Consider the following 18,365-nt stretch of genomic DNA (forward strand, 5'->3'; position numbering starts at 1 on the left):
AATCATAAAAACCATTCATGTATTTCAACCTTATACATCTCAAAGTGTGGCGCAGTGCTTAAAGCTACAGCCTCCGCTCCCTGAGGAGGTGGGTTCAAACCCACGCAGCTCCTCGGGGCCTGAGGGAGATTTGGTCGCAAAGGTGTTGCAAACCGATTGGTACCCGAACGGTTTGCTTTGGGAATCTAGCCCTGTGTCCTTTTCCTCCAGGAAATTGTCCAAGCCTTTTTTAAACCCATCTACGTTAAATGCTGTTACTACATCATCTGGCAACAAGTTCCAGAGCTTAACTATTTCTTTGAGTGGAAAAAATATGTCCTCCTATTGTTTTTAAAAGTATTTCCCTGTAACTTCATCGAGTGTCCCCCTAGTCTTTGTAATTTTTGATGGAGTAAAATATTGATTCACTTTCACCCGTTCTACACCATCCAGGATTTTGTAGACTTCGATCATATCTCCCCCAGCCGTCTCTTTTCCAAGCTGAAGAGCCCTAACCTCTTTAGTCTTTCCTCATATGAGAGACGTTAACATCCCTTTTATCATCATCTTCTTTGAACCTTTACTAATTCTGCTATGCATAATAATAAAAGGCTAAGCGCGCATGCGCTGTCAAAAATCCGTGAGTCCTGGTGGCGTGAGCTGTGCTTCTGTGCCAGTGCTCACGGCGCCTGGGCTAGCGCGTGTGCCGGCGACTCCTCCCTCCCACTGCCGGTCCTCTTCAAAGCGGCCTGCTGAGGTTCGCCAGCCACTGTAGCGAATTTTGCAGTCCGCTCTAGCAAATCCAGGGAGGCGAAGGCGGGACGGAGGCTGCAATCGGCAGCGGCTGCTGCTACTCCTCCAGCCGCCTAGCTCCTCTCCGCCGGCCCTGGCTGGCAGCCCCCTCTGCCCAGTCCTCTCTGCTCCGGTGGCCCGCGCAGGACAAGGTGCGGATGAAGCAGGGAGACTGTGCAAAGGGAAACAAGGGGGTTGACGGGACGGGAAGAGGAAAGGGAGGGGGAGGAAGCCGAGGAATCTCTAGTACCCGTTAATGTAATGGGCTTAAAGACTAGTATCTTATAAGAATAGCCTTGCTGGGTCAGACCAATGACCCATTAAGCCCAGTAGCCCGTTCTCGCGGTGGCCAATCCAGGATAGTAGTACCTGGCCAAAACCCAAGGAGTCTGCATGGCGGTCTCAGCGCTGACTGTGGTTGATTCCGCATTAAGATAAGTGTCGCTTATTAGGGTAACATCTTACATGAAAAACCTATGTTTTATATAGTACCCAAGGACTAAGCTGAAGAGGTTTCACCACTACAAAGATTTATGAATATACACATTAATGTTTAGATAGGAGCGAGCATTTATGATTAAAATATTGAGTGCAGGATGCGGACCTGAAATGATAGATCATAGGAGGTCCTATGATCTGAGTTCTTCAAATTTATGACATGCTCATCCCCCATAGTATATTTAGGGCTCCTTTTACTAAGGTGCGCTAGGGCTTTAACGCGCGGAATAGACCTTAATGCCAGCATTGAGCTGGCATTAGTTCTAGAAGCGTAGCGCACGGTAATTTCCTGCGTGCGCTAAAAACACTAGCGCACCTTAGTAAAATGAGCCCTTAATGTTTAATGAGAATTCTTGGAAAATCAAAGTATAGCATGTTAAGATTTTGATAAACATTTTTTTTTGAAAGGAACAATGTTCCGTGTATTATGATAGAAATCTGAGCTATATTCATACATTTTCATGATCCATCTTATTACCCTTCCCTTTTTTCTATAATGATCAAAACCCAAGGAGTAGCAACATTCCATTCAGAATCCTAAAGAATAGCAAGAATCCGGAATCCCAAAGAGTAACAGAAGATTCCAGAAACCCAAAGAGTAGCAACATTCCATGCTACCAATCCAGGGCAAGCAGAGGCTTCCCCCACGTCTTAATAATAATATGGACTTTTTCTCCGGGAATTTGTCCAAACTTTTCTTAAAACCAGCTACGCTATCCGCTCTTACCACAACCGCTGGTGATGAGAACTGAACGCACTACTAAAAGTGAGGTTGCACCATGAAGTGACAGATTCAAAAGGGGACAGATTCAAAACGAATGCTAGGAAGTTCTTCTTTACCCAAATTGTGGTGGACACCTGGAATGCGCTTCCAGAGGGCGTAATAGGGCAGAGTACGGTACTGGGGGTTCAAGAAAGGATTGGACAATGTCCTGCTGGAAAAGGGGATAGAGGGGTGGAGGATTACTGCACAGGTCCTGGACCTGTTGGGCCGCCGCGTGAGCGGACAGCTGGGCACGATGGACCTCAGGTCTGATCCAGCGGAGGCATTGCTTATGTTCTTAGAGGCATTATAATATTCTTATTTGCCATCTCTTTTCTAATAATTCCTGGCATCCTGTTTGCTTTTTGGGCTGCTGCTGCTGCACATTGAGCAGAAGGTTTCAGCATATTGTCTGCAATGACACCGAGATCTTTTTCTTGGGTTCTGATCCCTAAGGTGGACCCTAGCATCTGGTAACGATGATGTGGATTATTCTTTCCAACGTGCGCATTAAATTTCATCTGCCCTTTGGACACCCAGTCTTCCAATTTCCTAAGACCTTCCTGCAGTTTTTCATAGTCTGCATGTGTTTTAACAACTTTGAACAGCTTAGTGTCATTTGCAGTTGCAATCATCTCACTTGTTGTTCCAGTTTCCAGATCATTTATAAATGTGTTAAATAGCACTGGTCCCAGTACAGATCCCTAATTTTACCCTGTTAGCTATGTGGGTAAGGCACTGAATATTGGCCATACTACCCATATAACATCTGAGCACTGCTAAATAACTGGATATTCAGGGCTGATGCCCAGATGGAGCCCAGCACCAACCCCCTCCATTACTAACACGTAGCACGGGTTATAGCGCTGGCAGCGGCTGGTAACTGCGCTGACGCTCATAGAATTCCTATGAGCGTCGGAGCAGTTACCGCCGCTGCCGGAGCTAAAACCCGCGCTACGCGTTAGTGAAGGAGAGGGTAAATATGTTTATGTTTATTCAAATTTGATATCCCGCCAAAACTTACAACAGTTCCCAGCGGTTTTACACAAGAACGAAATACAAATGAAAACAGAAAAAGGAACGCCATAGTAAGTGGGAAAGATCTAATAGATTCATTTATACCTAGTTAAATAACATGCACACACATAACCAATACGAACAATAAAATCCTATTGTGTAGAGGGGGCCTGGGAACCTCTCGATTAATAAATTTGAGGGCCTATTTTGGCCAATGGTGGTCAGAATTTGAAAAAAAAGAAACCACTGAGGCCCTAGTTCTTTAAATAGCGCTGTATCGATCATGTGTCAATCATGCGACAGCGCCATTTATAGAATCGCGGCTTCGGAAAACGTAGGTGCCAAAAAACGTAAGCCAGGGTTTTCAAGGCCTATGTTTCCGGTGCCTGCCTTTCCTGTGAATCACGCCTACGGAGGCGCTTTATGACTCCTAACGCCACTTCTGGCATTAGCCACGCCTACAGTGGCATTATGTATCATAAAGCGCCTCCGTAGGCGTGATTCAGGCTCCGTTTTTTTAAAGCACTGGAAGGCGCCTACATTTTATGTTTTAAATTGGGTTTTTTTTAAAGTTTTTGAAATAGCGTAGGCGCCTAACTTAAGGCACCATATATAGAATATGGACCTGAGTGCCACCAACAGAGTGCTGACCCGTTTTATTTCATCCACAATTAAAGGTGTTAAGGGAAACTTTTGATGGACTATCCAGAATAGACCATAAGGAAATGACTGGAAAAGTGAATGCTCTTAAAAATCAGCCCAAATATGGCTTTTGAACATGCTTGACTGAATGAATGACACACAAAACAAATTATTTAGAGAGATATGCACAGCACAGAACAGTCCCCTTGCCATTGGAACCCTGGCTGGATATCATGGTGCACAGACTCTTGTTCTAATCCCTCCCTATGAAATGAACTGCCTCCAGTGGTGTAGCAGGGTGACCAGCGCCTGGGGTGGTGGCGCCCCCCTCCAGCCCTCTTCCCCGCCCCCACACGTGCATGCCCGTGCCCTTCCCCCATACCTTTTTAACTTCAGTACAAGCAGCAAAGGATTTGCCTCCCACTTTGGCTTTGGAACTCTCTCTCTCTGACGTCACTTCCTCCCGGAAGTGACATCAGAGAAAGCACCGGAGCTGACACGAGCAGGTTCGGCGCTGCTCGCACCAAAGTTAAAAAGGTACGGGGAAGAGCGCGGGGGCGCATGCACGGCAGAGGGTGGAGTGGGAAGGGGGCGGAGATGGGGGAGGAAGACCATTTCAGGGGGGGAACTGCCCACCTCACACCCCCTGACTATGTCACTGACTGCCTCTGACCTTTTCTTTGACTAACAGTCTCTTTAACATGTTGTTTGCAGGAACCAGCAGGAATATTTGAGTTGGTGGAAGTTGTCGGCAATGGGACATACGGACAAGTATATAAGGTCTGAGTTTTTGTTTAATCCATTTAAAACCTTACCATTCAAGCCAGGCATTTGGAAAGGAATTTTCAAAAGCATTGCTGCCTAGAAATAGACTTTTATAGAATCACTGTGCCTGATATGTGTGTAAAATTAACATGTACACAACCGATACGTGTGCAACGTTTCCCAAACTGATTGGATGCATTCCTGGCTCGGGGGACTCTTTCAACTTAAGGGCTCCTCTTGAGGAGATGGAGCTGCCCGAGTGACAACACTCAAGAAGCCGCACATGTTAACTGCGGTGTGCGGTCCATGTCCGTTCTCCATCCCTAACACAGCTTTCGGTTAATGTGCAAATTAGTGCATCCTGTGACACCACCGGGCTATTACTGGTAGTTCACGTGTTAACTGCTTAGTGCACTTTAGTAAAAGGGCCCCTTGGTGTTTATCCTTTTCATGCCTGAAACGTGGCGGGGTTTTGGCTACCTCGAGAAGTCTGTTCTAGGTATTTACCACCATCATAGTGAAACCCAGCAACTGATATGAAATGTGAGTGATCGAGAAAACAGGAAGTGAGAGTGTTATCTCTTGTGATTTTTCTCAAAGACAGAAATACCTCTTGGAAATCTGACTGAATACATGTTAATTAATCTTGTGCGGTGTTTTATGGTTTTATCTGTGTTTTGTTGGCAACTTCTAGAATTAAATGACAGTTGTGGGAGGCAAGTAGGAATTAATAGCAAAGGCCGTGTAGTTTCTTTAAACCAATGGTCTCAAACTCGCGGCCCGGGGGCCACATGCGGCCTGTCAGGTACTATTTTGAGGCCCTCGGTATGTTTATCATAATCACAAAAGTAAAATAAAACAGTTTCTTGATTATATGTCTCTTTAGCTATAAATGACAATATTATTATTAAGACTTAGTCAAAAGGAAAGAGTTATAAACTATAAAGAGTTTTACCTCATACAAAATTGTAATTTCTTTATTAAGACATTAACTATTTTTTTCTGAGGCCCTCCAAGTACCTACAGATCCAAAATGTGGCCCTGAAAAGGGTTTGAGTTTGAGACCACTGCTTTAAACTGTGAACCATATATATGAGCGTAGGTGAGAGTCAGAGAAACTGTCACTATTCAGCAATCAGCTGTTAAGTGTAGGCATGAATTTGATCCAGTAGGTCTTAATAAGTGTGAACAGGGTAAAATGTGATATCTGGGGATCAAAAGGAATCACATAAAAAAAAGAAAGAAAAAGAGTGTTTCAGACAAGGCTGGGACAGGACAGAAGAATCAAAAAGAGACAAACGAAGTCAAGTAGATGAATGTAAGGTGTCAGGATGGAAGATAAATGGACCCAATGAGATACCATTGGGCATTCTATAAGACAAATAGGTGTCCTGAACAGCAAGAATAAGATGAACAAACTGTCTGCAGGGACGACAAACAAATCAGTCACAGCCGAAAACGAATGCTGCAGAGCACACGGCATGTATGTGTCCGTGCACACGTGTGTGTGTGTGTGTGTGTGTATAAATATAGATACAAGCAAACTAAAAGGAGGAATGGAGGGAAAATCACTACCACAAATACAAAAAAACTCTCCACTACCCCCCTCTTCTACGAAACTGCGCTCGCAGTTTCTAGCACAGAGAGCTGCGCTGAATGACCCACGCTGCTCCCGACGCTCATAGGAACTCTATGAGCGTCGGGAGCAGCGCGGGCCATTCAGAGCGTCTCCCCGCGCTAGAAAATGCGCGTGCAGTTTCGTAGATGAGGGGGATATATAGAGCACAGTCATTCAGCGTTTAAGACAGGAGTGTCAAAGTTCCTCCTCGAGGGCCGCAATCCAGTCGGGTTTTCAGGATTTCACCAATGAATCTGCATGAGATCTATTTGCATGCACTGCTTTCATTGTATGCTAATAGATCTCATGTATATTCATTGGGGGAATCCTGAAAACCCGACTGGATTGCGGCCCTTGAGGAGGGACTTTGACACCCCTTCTTTAAGACAAGGAAAGAAAAAGCCTCAGTAACAGTGAGCCTATTAAAGTAAGGCTCTACTCAGCATACATCAGTAACAGAAAAAACTTTCCCGTCTAAATAACGTGGGGGACAACGCTCTGTTTCAATGTCACAAAAGTCAAAGGTTAAATATGGCCTACGATCGTGTCGTGGTTAGTATCCACTTCTTCAGGGCCAAATTGTGCTAAGCCAGCTGAATAGTAACGCTTAGTGGCTAGCGGATAGCCAGCTATCCACAAAATTCAAAGCACTAGCTGGGTACGTTTAACGGTCAAATTGGGCCATGGAAATAGCTGGTCTATGTTGTCCTCTATAAACTTAGCCAGCCAGCACAGAATATCAGCTTAGCTGGCTAAGTTTAAAGGGGCCCAAAATACCAGATGTTTAATTGAACATCCAGGCTCAATGCTGACTGCGGGGGTCAGCCCTGCTAACTCTCATGGTCTGAGTATCGGTCTCTAGGTCTTCTTGTATTCTTAACTCTTTCTGAAATTGTAAATGTAGGTGTATATCAGGGATAGGGAACTCCGGTCCTCGAGAGCCATATTCCAGTCGGGTTTTCAGGATTTCCCCAATGAATATGCATGAGATCTATTTGCATGCACTGCTTTCAATGCATATTCATTGGGGAAATCCTGAAAACCCAACTGGAATATGGCTCTCGAGGATCAGAGTTCCCTACCCCTGGTGTATATTCTCCAGCTGTTTAGATTTTTTTTTTTTTTTGGGGGGGGGGAGTTGGATATAGAAAACCTGTGTTTATCAGTGATATTGTAAGCTAGGTACCATTGCTGAGTTTCTTTTCCAATTCAAAGAAATGCATAAATTGGTACTGGAGATAGGATTCCCATAAGGCTCCAGAAAAAGAGGACGGATTGAGACATCCGGGTTTTACTTCCATTTGTTTCAGTAGAAGTAAAACCCGGGTGTCTCAATCTGTCCTCCTTTTTCTGGACACCCAAATATGTATTCGGGAATAATTAATTAATTGCCCCAGGTGCACTTAACTGAAAACAGATATATCTATATGTACACGCTGGTAAATTAAACATCACAAACTTTGTAGTGCTACTTAGTGCTCAGAGAACCGTTGTTGCTTATGAGACCACTGGGTAAGCCCAATGGAGCCCACAACTGACATGGCTCAAATTCTCAATCATTGCACCAATATCTATATTTTTGATCTTTTCAACTCTTTTTGATCTTTAAATTATAACATTTTTATTGAAGAAATCAGTAAATATACAATAACTAGTCTTTAAGCCCCTTACATTAACGGGTGCTAGAACATATGTGTGTGTGTCTGTCTTTCTTTCTCTCTCTCTCCTTAGCCGCTTTCTTTCTTTCTGCCTTTCTTTTTCCTTGGCTGTTCATCACCACCCCTTGCCTGCTCCCCCTGTCCATTTTCCCTTCCTTTTACCTCCACTGTGTCCACCACTACCCCTTCACTGCTCTCCTTATCCAGCAGCAGCCCTTCTCCCTTTGTTTTACCTCCCTCCTGTCCAGCAGCACCTCTTTCCTTCTCCCCCTGTCCAACATTAGTCCTCCGTTCCTTTTTCTTCACCTCCCCTGTCCATCAGCATCTCTTTCCTTCTCCCCCTGTCCAGCAGTAGGCATCCCTTCCTTTTTTATCCAGGCGATAGGCTGGTGACGTATTAGCGCGCATGCGCACTCCTTCGGCCACAGACCTACAGCGCACAGAACATGCAAATAGGAGTGCGCATGCACGGCTAGCTCTTTATTATATTAGATATAATACAATAAAATAGCCATTACATTACAGGGGTTTAAGAAAGGATTGGACAATTTCCTGCTGGAAAAGGGGATAGAGGGGTATAAATAGAGGATTACTGCACAGGTCCTGGACCTGTTGGGCCGCCGCGTGAGCGGACTGCTGGGCATGATGGACCTCAGGTCTGACCCAGCAGAGGCATTGCTTATGCTTATGTTCTTATGTTATTAAATTAAAATTCATCATATTAATTTCCATCCAATATCTTTCATTTCTTCAAAATATATTTCCAATATACCCATTACATCTCTCAATACCCTCCCCCTAATTCCTACCCCCCTTCCCTTTTCTCTATTAATCTCTCCCCCTCATCCTCCCCCAAAATTTAGTTTATAACTTTTTATTGAAAGAATGATACTAAACCCCCCCCAAACCCAATGAAAGTTGACAAAAATAAAAAAAATTACTTCAACTTTAAATAATTAAATAAACAGACTTAGCTTTAAGTGAAGGGGCTCAACGGGTTCTGACGCGTTTCACCATGCTGCCTCAGAAAACCCGCATTGGCACAAGCATAATTCTGCCCCCACCATGTTCATACTAAATTTCCACGATATCTCCTATCAAACTCTAGCACACGCTGACACACAGTACCTGTTATCGCTTAACTGCTCTCTCTAAGACGCCGACCCTACAAGCTCCACCCCTTTTATACACCCGCAACTAAACCCTGACGCAACCCATCCAAACTCTACCCCTTCCTGATAGGAGAAGACTTCAAACGAGCTGTCAATGAAAGTTAAAAGGTAAAATAACCAATGTGAACCTACTCAGATCCATCTGAATTAAGATCCCCAAAAAGCTTGCCATTCTACCGTACTTCTCTATTTAACCCAGTGGGCTCGACTGTTTGTCATCTGAATATCCACTCCTGCTCCCTTCTTCACAGCCTCCTCGCAAGGTTCCCTCCCCGGGGTAAATGGACCTTATCTAAAACCACAAATTTCAAATCTTGTAGGGATTGATTTAACCGTGTCCAATGATTAACTAATGGAGCACCCTCTTCACCCCTTCTAATTTTACTTAAATGTTCAATGATACGGGTGCGCACAGAGCGCCCTGTGTACCCAATGTAAAATAAAGGACAAGAGTGCTGAATCAAATACACTACTCCCTGTGTGTTGCAATCTGTTAACTCTAGCCGATCATGCTGGTAATGTAAGCGGGGATGACAAACCCGAGATGTCACCAAGGCATGAGAACATACAGAGCATGAGCCTACCCTGTCTATCATGTCTCTGGCTCATGCCTCTACTGAACTGGGATCTGGTTATAAGATCTTTCAAATTTTTTCCCGTTGCATAAGCAAAACGTGGCATCACTTCGAATTGTGGATGGACTTGCAAAATATGCCAGTATTGTGAGATAATTCTCTTAATGCAAAAGGCCTTCTGGTAGATTGCAACACACACACTAGAGATGAGCTCTGCTGCTGTGCAGATGGTTGAGCATAGAGAGCATGTTTGTAAGCTTTTTTGATAACTGAATGAGGATAACCTCGTTCTTCAAATCGTGCCCACATATCACTTGATCGGTTCTTATACTATGTATCAATAATCTTAATTACCCTATCCAACCTACCATAAAGATACTAGGTGTAACTTTGGATCAGTGCCTAACCATGAGAGACCAGGTGGACTCCTTGATCAGAAAGGGATTTTTCACTCTCTGGAAATTCAGATCCATTAAAGCTTATTTCGATACAGCGGCATTCAGAACCCTAGTCCAATCCCTCGTACTGAGTCTACTTGACTACTGCAACATCGCCTATTTAGCAATTTCCCAAAAGAACATGCAGCGTTTACAATTGATGCAAAATGCAGCGGTCAAACTGATCTTTGGGCTGAGGAAGTTTGACCACGTGACACCCTACTACCGGCAGCTGCATTGGCTGTCAATGGAGGCGCGCGTAAAGTTTAAATTTGCCTGCTTCTGCTTCAAAGCACTACACGGACTTGCCCCTAAATATATAACTGACCTTTTCGTCTTCTCAGCCAACAGACACAAGAGAAGCTCACATTCCAATTTCGTTTCACCCCCAGTGAGAGGTTGTAAACTGAAAAAACACCATGAACATCTTCTCTCGCACCAAGCAGCATCATGGGGTAAAGACCTAGAACAATTGCTTTCGCCCACTACTTTTGAGGAATTTAGGAAACGTCTGAAAACACACCTGTTCCTAAAGTATCTAGACAACTGATCCTCTCTTCTCTCTCCCCTCTATAGCGATTAACTTGTTCTATTGATCACGCTCTCCTCAAAAATGGATTTCCTGTCCTATTAACCCTCTTTCTTCCTCCCCTCTTAAAGTCAATCAATTTGTACCTTTGCTTAATCTTTGTAAACCGCATAGAACTTCACGGTATTGCGGTATATAAGCTGTTGTTATTATTATTATTATTATACTCCTCAGTGGTGGTACATAGCCATCTCAAGCGTAAAAATGGACTGATGGGTAAATTATCTTTAAGATGACGAGGGTGAAAGGATGTGTATGAAAGGAAGTTATTACAATCAGTAGGTTTTTGGAACAGGGTAGTCCTAAAGGATGTGGGTCACGCTCTGTATGTTCTCATGCCTTGGTGACATCTCGGGTTTGTCATCCCCGCTTACATTACCAGCATGATCTGCAAGGGTTAACAGATTGCAACACGCAGGGAGTAGTGTATTTGATTCATTGTTTATTTTACATTGGGTACACAGTGCGCACCCATATCATTGAACATTTAAGTAAAATTAGAAGGGGTGAAGAGGGTGAAGAAGGGATTTAATCATTGAACATGGTTAAATCACTCCCTACAAGATTTGAAATTTGTGCTAAAATTATTTTTCCATTTACAGTTCTGGGTAAACAATCGCTGCTGCGAAGGTGTCTTAGATCGGGGACGGGAAGGCAGGGGGGGCGCTGAGCAGGGAAGAGCTGCAATCCCAGCCCCATAGAGACAGAGATATGTCACGGGCAGACATGACTCTTATTGGGAGGAGGGGTAGGGAAGCTTTGGTTTGGTTAGCCGGAGGAAGGGAATGTGTTGCTGGTCCGAATGGCACTTCGGTGCTAGAAGGGACTTGGTGGACTTTGATATGGGGGCAGAGGACGGCAGTACCCCTCATTGCAGTAAAACCCAGCTGCCTGCAGTATTTTCCCATGGATCAGTTCTTTGGTGCTCCCGATAATCGGAGGTGCCTTCCTACTTCCTCAATCGCACCGTAATGACACTCCCTGTGCTATAGATCCTGTTAATAACATTGGATTTAACAGTTTCATAAAGCTTGAGAATTGTGAGAAGCAGCAGCTGTGTTTTCATTTATTTTAATACCAATTTTACTTTTAAAATATTTTAAAGAGTTTAAGGTAGCCTCCTGATTCCTAAAAGTGATTTTCTCATTTTGTGCCTATTTCCTAAAATCGCAAATAACTGTTGAAACATTATTCGCGGTTTTAATACAAAAAAACGCTAACTTTTACAAAAAAACGCAAATAACATGCAAAAAATTATTTGCGGTTTTTTAGTATTCACGGCTATGTTGTGCCCACATACCCCACGAATACGGAGGGAGAAGTGTATTGTTTTTATGTTTTCCAGACATGGTGGGGGCAGAATTATGCTTGTGCCAATGCGGGTTCTCTGAGGCAGCATGGCGAAACGCGTCAGAACCCGTTGAACCCCTTCACGTAAAGCTAAGTCTGTTTATTTAATTATTTAAAGTTGAAGTTAGTTAAAGATCAAAAAGAGTTGAAAAGGTCAAAAATATAGATATTGGTGCAATGACTGAGAATTTGAGCCGTGTCAGTTGTGGGCTCCATTGGGCTTACCCAGCAGTCTCATAAGCAACAACGGTTCTCTGAGCACTAAGTAGCACTACAAAGTTTGCGGTGTTAAATTTACCAGCTTGTTTTGTTGTTGTTTTTTTTAAATAATCTTTATTCATTTTAAAATAATTTCAATAAGTGAAGAATAATAAATAAACATTTACACTATAGACATCACTTAAAATATTACAAGATTCTTACAGACCAATAACCCTCCCCCCAAAATTATTCTTTATCATTCAAGAATCTATAGATCTATCATAATTCCGTAATTCACTATATATTTTAAACATAAAATTACACATTTATCCACTTAGACATATTTAAATGTATAAACCACCCTGTCCCCATCCATAATATTATTTGATTATAACCTTTATATTCCTCCCACCCTCCCTCCTCCCTCCCTGGATGTGCAATTCTTCTAACAACAAATGTATAATTATATTAAATCTACAAAAGATGTCAATGGACCCCATATTAGATTAAGGTTTTTAAAATTCCCTAACTGATCAGCTCTCATTTTTTCATATTTATATATTTGACATAAACTTGCCCACCAGAATGCAAAATTGAGACGATCCCAGTTTTTCCAGTTACGTGTAATCAATTGTATAGCTGTACTTGTCATAATTAATAAGAGACTTCTTTTATATTTATCTAGGGGGGTCTTTGATATACAAAATGGTACCACAGATTATTACTTCATAAGTTAAAGGAATCTCAGATTCTAAAATATTAGTAATATGTCCCCAAATCGATTTCCAAGAAACCAGTATTTTAGGGCAATAGAACAGTAAATGATCCAATGTTACTATGTCAAGATGACAGTGCCAGCATCTATTAGACTTTGAATTATCCAACTTATTCAATCTAACCGGGGTCCAAAAAGAACAATGCAACAGAAAAAAACAACTTTGTTTCATAGATGCTGAAGCTGTACATCTCATCCTCCAAGAGCAAATACGTGGCCATCGAGATGCAGAAATATACTGCTTAATCTCAATGCTCCAAATGTCTCTAAGAGCGTTTTTGGGTTTCTTATTTATAGGTTCAGATATTAATTTATACCACTTAGCGGCTTGATGTCCGTCTGAAAACAGAGGAATTGCAAGCTGTAATAATTTTTCAAATTACGCCACTCAGGGAACCCCTTCTGAATAGCCTGCTTCAGTTGCAACCATTTATAAAATAGAAATTTAGAAATACCAAAAGATTGATGCAGCCATGAAAATTCAAGCAATCTCCCATTTAAAACAGCATCCTCTAATGTTCTTATGCTTGCTTGCATCCAATCTTTCCAGGCAATTTTAGAACCGCCTATTTGTATCTTGCAGTTCAGCCATAGGGATTGACAGAAAGACTGTTCTATAGGGATTTCGGTTAACTTACATATAGTTTGTACATATAGATATATCTCCTTTTTCTGGAGCCATATGGTATCCCTAACTGTAGAGGAGTTGTCATTGTGACCCCCCCCCCCCCCCCCCCCACAAACACACACACAAACAGAGATAGCAAATTACTCGGTTCCAGTCCTGGATTTCTGACCACCTCGTCCTGGTGTATTATTGGAGTTGCAGCCTTAATTTCAATGGGCCGAATCAGCCAGTATGAATCCCACACTGCTCTGGGATGTGAGTTCAAAAACAGGACTAGCTAAAAAGTCTAAAGCCGGGAACTAGGCATTTCTGGAAAGACAGTGGAAGATTTGATACAGGCTCTGGAGAGGCCAAAGAGAACCAATTATAGTTTTTATAAACCAGGGGTGGGGGGTGACAGTTATTGATTCAAACCTAGATATCAGAAGCCCTAGTTGTAAATGAAGGATCTTGACCGGTCTATCTTTGGCCATTAGCCTTAGCCGGCCAGCCAATGAAAATTGACTTGGCCGGCTAAGTGCAAGCTGCCGACCTTGCCTGTGACCCCGGCATTGAATATCTTGGATTGCTGCCAACAGCGGAAGGCACCTGGGATGTAGGGTTACCAGATGTCTGGGGAAACCCGGACATGTCCTCTTTTTAGAGGACTGTCTGGATGCCTGGACGGACTTTCCAAAACCCGGTAATTTGTCTGGGTTTTGGAAAGCCCCGACCTCCCTGTCGCGTCTGGAGGGCCTCTGAGCATGTGCGGATGATGTCACATGCATCCGCGCATGCTCGGAGACCCTCCAGACGTGGCCTGGAGGTCAGAAAACAAAGATGAGGCTTTGCAGGGGCGGGGCTAGAGGCAGAATAGGGTGCGGCTAGAGGCAGAATAGGGCAGGGTAGAGGCAGAACGGGGCATGGTTAGGGGCAGAACAGGGTATGGCTAGAGACAGGATGGGGCGGGGTGATGTGTCCGGGTTTCTCCAGACAAAAATCTGGTAACCCAATTGGAATACCTCCCATGGTTCAATATCAAACTCACTGTGCACATCCAGTAGTGCTATAGAAATGAGGAGTAGTAGTAAAAATCCTGCAAAAAAACCATAAAAGTATATAAACGCATGCACTGATGGTACGTTGAGTCATCAGAATCTTTCATTTTGCATCAACTGTAGCTGACTGTAGAAGCTGCAGCCCTAGGCAACTGCCTGGGTTCCCTAAAGGTTCACCCAGTTCTGACTTGCTGTGGGCCAAGTATCTGAGAATCTCCCTAGAATTTAAAAAGGACCCACTATAGCATTTTCATGCTACCAGCTTCCAAATCACTTTCCTGGGCTTTGGGATTAAGAGTTATCGCTGTTCTATCAGATCTGGACATCATTCAGCAGCTTCCTTGACATTTTTACCAGCTGATTTATGCAGGACCATAGGGAGTTGATGTTGATGCTGTGGGATAAAGTCTCAGCAAATTGCCTGATGAATTAAGCATGCAGCTCCTATTCTCGTTACCGGGACGTGTGCTCAACAGTAAAGTTTTATTCTGCCGTCAGATAATGCTCATCCTGCCTGTTGGACACACCCAAGCTTTTATTCCATCGGTGTCACAAGTCAGTAAACAAATTTTAGGTCACAGCGTACTAAAACATGTGGTCAGCACTGGGGGGAAGGGAGAGATCAGAGCTATCACTCGGGTCCTCAGTGCCTCAAGGGACCTCTCGGTGAAATGGGGTCCAAATTAGGGTTACCTAATACCATATATCTGGATTTACCCGGACATGTCCTCTTTTTAGAGGACTGTCCGGGTAGTTTTTGAAAACCTGGCAGTTAGTCTGAGTTTGGGAGTTCGAGGCCGTGTCTGGAGGGCGTCCACACATGCGCGTGATGGTATCGCATCGGCGCATGCACGGAGACCCTCAAGACGTGGCCCCAAGCTCACTGAAGGAGAGGAAAAGAGGTTCATGTGGGGGCAGGACTAAGGTGGAATGGGGCGGAATGGGCTGGGGGCGGAGCCAAGTGTCCTCTTTTTGCATAAACAAATATGGTAACCCTAGTCCAAATCTTAGTTTCTGCTCATGTCCTGAATGCACCTTGTCCACACCGGAGCTATAAGTTTTAAGTTTATTTAAAATATTTGATTTGGTCGCAAAATCCAAATCCAATGCGATTTACATTTAGTTAAAAATTAGGTTAAAATAAAAAATTTTTTTTAAAAAAAGACAGTTAGTACTAATTTTAATAAAAAGGGAGGAGAATAAAAAGAGGATTAAATACAATTCATAAATAAATAAAAAGGGATAGGTAATGAAAGAAGAGATTGGGGAAGGTTACCCACTTAATTTTCACTAGGCAGTATTCCTAGTCCACTGTAAAATAATAAGATTTAAATGAATCAGTTAAAAGTGTCCATAAAAAGCCAACTTTTTTAGGAGACTTTTAAACTTGCTAAGTAATTTTTCTTCTCTTATGTTGATCTAATGGAGTCACTGAATCTATAGTGAAAAGGATTAGGTCCCAATTACTGCCCCACACTCTTTCTGTCATTAGCAAGACAGATGCATCTGGGGACAGTATCTTAGAGACAAGAAATTATCTCTCAAACATGTCCAGTTTATTGTCAGCTTTACAACTATTTTATATCATTTTACATGAGTCAATGTCGTCAGCATGTGACGTAAATACAAACCATATATGGACACAGGTCACATGAAACTTTAAAGAAATAACAAGCATCTTTCTATCTAAAGGCCAAAGTTTAAAGGTGCTTTGGTCAGCAGAGCCTTTTTATCTAAAGCTGCTTGCAAATACAGCTTATGAAAACAATTGAATTCACTTCACAACAAGATAAGAACACATCTTCTCAAACATAAAATGGCCTTGCAGTATTTCAGCAAGAGAAGGCAAATAGTGTCTGGATTTACAGCTTCAAACACAACCTAAGGAAAACTACACGTGTCCCTTCATATAGTACAAGCTGAATATTTTGAAAGGCTTTAAGAATTTATGCTGAGTTGATATTCATACACAAGGGACCTCATAATTATTCTAATGTTAGCCACAGAATCAAAATATTGGGGTCCTTTTACTAAAGGGTGTTTAGTACGTGAAGAATAGGCTACGGCAAAATGCGTTAAAGCATTTTGCGGTATTGTGCTCATTAGTGCGTGCTACCTCACGCGTTAGCTGTTTTTTGTATAAAATATTTTTGGAAGGGTTTGCAACTTGGACAGAGAATGGGCATGGAAGCGTTAACCAGCTAACTTCTTCACATTAATGCAGTGGGCTCATAAGCATGGCCCCAAGACCGCATGTGGCTCCCAAAGCCCTCCATAGTAGCCCTCAAATAGTTGGTTAAAACGTTATGTTATGCTAATCAGGTTTTCTATTCCGTCTTTACCTATTCAGGTCAAGGTCGGATTACATTACAAGTGGTTGAGTCAGTTACCTAGGAAGTTACAATAGACAGTTTGACATGGACATTCAATAGAGTTGCTAGTACAGTTATTAATGCAGGTAGGTCATAGTTACAAGTTTAAATAGGTCATCATTGGCTCATCGTTATGTCTCAGGGGTTGCATGATTAGACAGTTTAGAAATGGGCTTTTACAATTACCTTTTCAGTTACTTTAAGGTTGGCTCCCTGTCTTCGTACAGAAATGCTTTTAAAAGTTTTCTGAACCTGAGATAGTGGTCACAAGATCGTAGTGTGAGTGGAAGTTGGTTCCAGCATTTTACTAATTGATATTGGATGGATAAGGTGATTTGCCTGGTAGACTTTATGTCGTTGCATGCTTTAAATCCCTATAAATGTGTTAATTTCAATCTTGCCCACTTGATACAGTAACTGCAAACAATCTCTTAAGTGTGTTATTCAGGTGTCTCATTTATGGAATTTGCTACCGTTGCAATCCAAAATAAAGTGTGTTTTTAAATATATCCTTAATAGAAGGGGCTTGGCAGACAAACTCAGGTAATTTATTCCAGGCATGGGGGCAGCTAGATGAAAGGAACGAAGTCTGGAATTGGCAGTGGAGGAGAAGGGTACAGCTAAGAGCAGCTGATCTCTGGGAGGTGTATAAGGAGAGAGAAGAGAGGAGAGATATTGAGGGGCAGCAGAATGAACCCACCTGTAGGTCAGCAATAGGAACTTGAACTGTATGCGAAGGCAGATAAGGAGCCAGTGAAGTGATTTAAGGAGAGGGGTGACATGAGTGTTAGTAGAAGATGGTTAGTAGAAGATGAGTCATGCAGAAGAGGTTTGCACAGATTGCAAGGGGAAGAGGATCTTGTGTAAAGAAGGAAGTTCATTCTTTGGGTATTTAAACAAATCCTTCAGAAATTTATAAAATAAGTCTCTGGGAGACATTGCCAGTGTTTTTGGAAAATTAAGAATTCTCAAATTTAACATCTTTCTATAGTTCTCAAAATTTTCTATTTTCCTAACTAGCAATAGTCTATCTTGTAATAAAGCAGTTTGAGATGTTTGTAACCCTTGAACCCATTAGTCCAAGCGGTGACTTAATTTCCTTCTGAACTCCCAAGGGACGGGGCCTGAGGAGTCTAAGCAAATCAGGGCCTTCCAGATATCCACTAAAAGGGTTCCCATAATCATGATTCAGACCTAACCCTAACACTAGAGAGAAAGTGAATGTTTTGAGTGTAGTGGGTCCCCCCCCTCAAAAAAGAGGGTTACTTTGTAACCCTCAAAAAGACAAAATAATATCCTAATTGTCAGGTCAAATGTCGGGGCGCAGTTGTAAGCGTGAAATTGTCCCATGCGCATTTGACGGGTCGCCTTCCTACTCTCACTGCACCACTGACCGTTGTGATATGTTTTTCCCTCTGACATTGGGTTGCCAGTCCAGCTTAGATCAAGTAAACAATGCATCTGTCAAGAGTTGCAGTGCGGTTCGGATTCCTCTGA

At 42.7% G+C, this 18,365-nt stretch overlaps 1 protein-coding gene across 2 annotated transcripts in view; it reads left to right on the forward strand.

The window, feature by feature from the left end:
- Positions 1–18,365, forward strand: part of NRK (Nik related kinase) — a 277,334-nt gene that overhangs the window by 12,154 nt on the left and 246,815 nt on the right. For both annotated transcript variants that reach the window (XM_033946124.1, XM_033946125.1), the window contains exon 2: positions 4,406–4,471. In XM_033946124.1, coding sequence (XP_033802015.1) covers positions 4,406–4,471 — 66 coding nt within the window. The remainder of the gene's footprint in view (positions 1–4,405; positions 4,472–18,365) is intronic.

This window comes from Geotrypetes seraphini, chromosome 5, assembly GCF_902459505.1.
Source record: "Geotrypetes seraphini chromosome 5, aGeoSer1.1, whole genome shotgun sequence".
Taxonomy (NCBI): domain Eukaryota; kingdom Metazoa; phylum Chordata; class Amphibia; order Gymnophiona; family Dermophiidae; genus Geotrypetes; species Geotrypetes seraphini.